This window comes from Charadrius vociferus, unplaced genomic scaffold, assembly GCF_000708025.1.
Source record: "Charadrius vociferus isolate BGI_N301 unplaced genomic scaffold, ASM70802v2 scaffold251, whole genome shotgun sequence".
Lineage (NCBI taxonomy): Eukaryota > Metazoa > Chordata > Aves > Charadriiformes > Charadriidae > Charadrius > Charadrius vociferus.
This window is the reverse complement of record NW_009646963.1, coordinates 1,367,416-1,371,701: the sequence shown is the minus strand read 5'-3', so window position 1 is coordinate 1,371,701 and position 4,286 is coordinate 1,367,416. Positions and strand designations below refer to the sequence as shown.

The window sequence follows — 4,286 nt, the reverse complement described above, 5'->3', positions numbered from 1 at the left end:
GAGAGGCAGAAGAGGGGACACCCGTGACTGGGGGCGCAAGCCACCGGCCAGCTGATGCCCAGCAGCCTGTCTCCCACGCAGGAAGAGTGAGGCCAGGGATCCTGCTTGCCCCCTGCCCTGGTCGGTGGCTGAGTGCACGGTGCATGTGCACTTCACAGGGCATCTGGGAGGGACCCAGGTCTTCCACTAACCTCACATTTCATTTCCATGAGGTTTTATCCAGATGGAGAGTGTGTAATATCAGTGGAGCCACCTTTAAATTCTCCTCCGCTGGTGATAGGAGGTGCAGAGGGGCCCCAAATCGGCACATATGCAACGAACTTCACCCAACAGGCTTGGCCTCTTGCCATCCCGGCGTGGTGGATGCTTCATCGCTCACCTCTCCTTCACCACTATTTTTTTTGGTTTTGTTTCTCAGCGTGGAAGTTTGCACAGGTCAGCGTTTCTTATTGTCTGTGGTCTTACGCCGAAGTCCTCCTGCTTTTGCTCTTTCGCCGCAGATAAGGCTGGGCTCTTACGAAATGCCTCCGACTGGCCACTGGCCCTTACTGGTGCCTCCAGCCTTTGTGCCTCTCTCACCACAGGACACGTGTGAGCCATGGCTGTGGCTGGCCCAGCAGCCAGGGCAACAAGGACCGAGCTCTTGTGTCGCCGTTTTTTTTTAACTCTCATCTGCACTAACCTTCCTCCCTGCCAAATCTTTCAGGATGTGGATTTCATGGCCTTGCATCCGTCTCTTTGGGTGCCCGAGCTCAGCAGCAAGGCTGAAAAGGAGACACCGAGCCTGGTCTGAAGGAACGGCAAGGACCAGGAGCTCCCCAGGGCTGATCTGGACTCTGTCAACTGGTAGCCAAGCCTGTTAATGTCTCCAGCTCAAACCTTCCCTGTTCCAAAAACAGGGACACTAAAGCCTCTTTGCCTTGCCAAGGGTGAATTTATCAGCCTCTGCACATACTTTAAGCTCCTGGAAAGTGCCATATAGGGCTCAGCCGACTTGTTGGGCAGCGTGCCTGAGACAGCATCCAGAGCCACACTCTTGCAGACCCTCTCTTGCTGTTGTGGCTCTGCCCAGCTCCCGGCAGAGCTGCACGGTTGGAGGAGAGGCTGTGGAGGAGCAGGGAGGAGGAGAGGGCTGGCCCCAGTAGGAGAAGTGAAGGTGTGGGAGTGAGTTACAGGTTGCGCTGACTGCGTGTCAGCAATGTCTGGGCTTGCCCCTCTAGCATCAAAGCCGTATCGCTGCCTTCTACCAAAGCCAGCGCCTGACCTACCGGCGCTTCCCTCCAATTTCATGTCAGCATCGCTCAGCTGATCCCCGTAGCGCTTCCTATCCTCCTGGCGGGTGAGGAGGGCTGCAGGGAGGCATGTCTGTCGCCTTGCTAAAGAAACAAACTTGTCAGTAGGTCAGAAACCTTGTCCACGAGGCAGACGGCACGCGTAGGTGGGTGCTGAGTCCAGGGACTGGAACACCCTGGAGATGGGGGTTTATAAATCTTCTCCCTTATCCTCTTGGCAAGGGCTGTTTTTCAGAGCAGAAAAAATGCGTGAAGCAGTCTTGTGCTTCCTATCTAACAATGTTAAACCTGTTTTTATTGCCCTGTTTTATTAAGGAGCCTTGCTAGGAAAGCAAGAGGCCATTCCAGGTCATGACTAGTAGGAACCTATTTGCCTTTCTGGAGTTAAATGCACACAGCTTAATACTTTGCAATAGCCAGTAGAGCTTGCCAATGCAGAAATCAAATGACTTCCATTAACTCTTGGTGCCTTTGAAAATATGTATCTGGTAGTTTTGGATGACAAACTTCCAGCCTGCTGCCTAATTATGGCTCAATGGCATGTTAGAGGAAATCAGATCTTAAATCAGACCTTACAAATATGACTGTGGGCAGTGGGAGCGTGACCTTCATATATGAGTGATGCAATCCAGTCCTCTCCAGTTTGTGCCTGTATTTCTTCACAGTAGGGATCTTCGAGTTTGGGAGGATTATTTTTGTTCTGCTTTTAAAGTGAGAACAGTTCAGAAAAAACAGGAGCAGGTGGCCATGGGCCAGTGCCCGGGCTTTGTCAGCAGCCCAGCTGGCTGGACTTATGGGCCAGCTCTGCGTCCCTATCCGCTGCTTAAATTGTTCAGTACTGCAGCATTCCCGGCTGGGAACCTGTCCCCTTCCCCATGGCAGGGCAGCAGCATCAGGGGATGGCACTACTCCATGCCTCCTTGCTGTGAGTGTGAGTATTTTGGGGCCGGGGTCAGATTTGGCAAGCATTTTTCTGTGGTTTGGGTTGGTTTTTTTTTCCCCACTGTAATACAGGGAGAAGAATATTCCTGATATCTCAGACTTACATAAGGCAGTTTGACAGTGAAGATTTAACTTCCAAAATAAATCAAAATGTAATGGCAATTCCTACATGAGACCCAAGAATAGGGAGTGACTTGAAAGGGAAAATAAATCAACAAAGCCAGTTCTGTCAGAACTGGAAGTGAAACAGTATTATTCATTTAAGGGCAGTTTCACTTTTAAGAAGCTTAGTTTGTTTTAATAAGCCAGGATTGTGCTAGTAACAGTACTAAAGAGCTTATATTTAATGCTTTAATCTGTCCCATTCAAATGGCACAATTTCCACGCTACCTGCCTTTGCGTTAGTACATATCCCAACTAAATCCTAAATCCTGCAAATGAGGAGCTGCGCTCTGCTTTCTGTCTGATCGCATTTGGAGTAATTTTGTGTTTTATTCTACAGTGCTGAGAAGAAAATGGCTGAACCCTGAACAGTATTTGTGCTCGGCGCAGCTATCCGTGCCAGGGCCTTTGCGAGGCCTGCACAGCGCTGCGTGACTTTGGATGCACTTGGTCAGGGCTTCCTCACCATCCTGCTCACGTAACAGGGATGGCCCTTTAGCAAGTAAAAAAGAGCCACAATTGGAGCCATGCCCAAATTTGTATGGAGGTACAGGGTTTTTTTTAATGACCACCGCTGCTTGCTTCATTAGGCAGCTGGGTGCTCCACCACCTCCTCTGAGATGGAGGCTATCAAACCAGCTTGGCTGAGGACCGGTGGTGATGGCAGTGCCTTTGAAGCAGCCCCCAGGCAGAAGGTCAGGATTTCAGGTTCCTGAGATTGCACATGCAGATGGTTAATGGCGCGTCCTCTCCTTCTGTCTGCAGGCAGAGATAGTTGCAGGAAAAGCAAGAGAGTTTTCATTCTCCCCTACAGCAAAATAAGACTGATTGCCACACACTGTTTTTTGTGTTTTTTTTTTTTTCCTCTGGTCATTCAGGTTTGGACTGTTTCATCTCCTGCCTTCGTTTTTCCTTATTATTTTTTAAAACTAGAAAATGTCTGGGCAGCACAAAATAGGTTCCTTAGGAAAGGGGGAGGGGCTGAACACTAAAGCTGAATGGCTACTTTTCTTAAAGTACTGAAGTCAAGTCCTTTCCTAAGAGTTTTCTTTAGCATAATAATGCAAAAGCCATGAGAGAAAAATGCTTGAATTTAGAAGAAATTGAAGACTGAAAGAGGGAGGGAAGTGCTGACATGGCCTTTGTAAGCTGCACCAAGAAAGGATCCCAATACTGCTAAAATAGCTGACAAAAACCTGTTTTTCTGAGGCTGGGATTTCAGATTCAGGCCCATAATGTATTGTATTCTTTCTGCACATTTATCTTTTTTTATAGAACAACTGTGGTGATGTTTTCCATCGAATCCAGGTCCTAGCAACTAGAGTAACCTAAAGATTTTACCCGTGGCCACCGCTAGCCATTGGGTGGATGTTCACAACCAACACCGAACCCTTTCTGTTACAAGAGCTACTGCATTCATAGTTTTGGGGGCGGTTAACCCCCCCTGAGCTTTACCCCTCTCTACTGCCTTTGCAGAGAAACTTAAGTAACCCCCACCGCATCGCCCAGGGAACGCGTGTGGCGTTCCCATGTTGGTGGCATCTTCCACCAGCACTGGGTGTGCTTCATAAATCTGCCCAATTAACAGGCAACACTACGAGCGACCTGCAGCAACACTCCTGTCTCCTCAAGCGCTTGTATTTTATGTAGCCGACGTGGGTTTTTTGTTTTTGTTTTTTTTTCTGTTAAGAGGCGGGTTTGCATGCGCCGTCGTTTGGCACGCGGAACTCGTACTACGCGTATTCAAGACGTTGTTACCGTTTGTATTTTATGCCGTGAAGCCGAATAAACGCGCTGTTGATTTGTAACCTGCCCGCTGCCGACGGAGCTGTGAGCCTCCAATACCCGCGGGAAGCCTCCGCGGGGCCCGCCCTGTCCCTCTGCAGGGTC

The 4,286-nt window shown here is 49.3% G+C and overlaps 2 protein-coding genes across 2 annotated transcripts in view; both read left to right on the top strand.

The window, feature by feature from the left end:
* The window catches only part of FAM109B (family with sequence similarity 109, member B), an 807-nt gene extending 717 nt beyond the window's left edge, over positions 1-90 (top strand). Inside the window, exon 2 of the mRNA XM_009895270.1 lies at positions 82-90. Coding sequence (XP_009893572.1) covers positions 82-90 — 9 coding nt within the window. The remainder of the gene's footprint in view (positions 1-81) is intronic.
* Positions 91-2,923: 2,833 nt separating this feature from the next.
* Positions 2,924-4,286, top strand: part of SMDT1 (single-pass membrane protein with aspartate-rich tail 1) — a 5,055-nt gene continuing 3,692 nt past the window's right edge. Inside the window, exon 1 of the mRNA XM_009895269.1 lies at positions 2,924-2,943. Coding sequence (XP_009893571.1) covers positions 2,924-2,943 — 20 coding nt within the window. The remainder of the gene's footprint in view (positions 2,944-4,286) is intronic.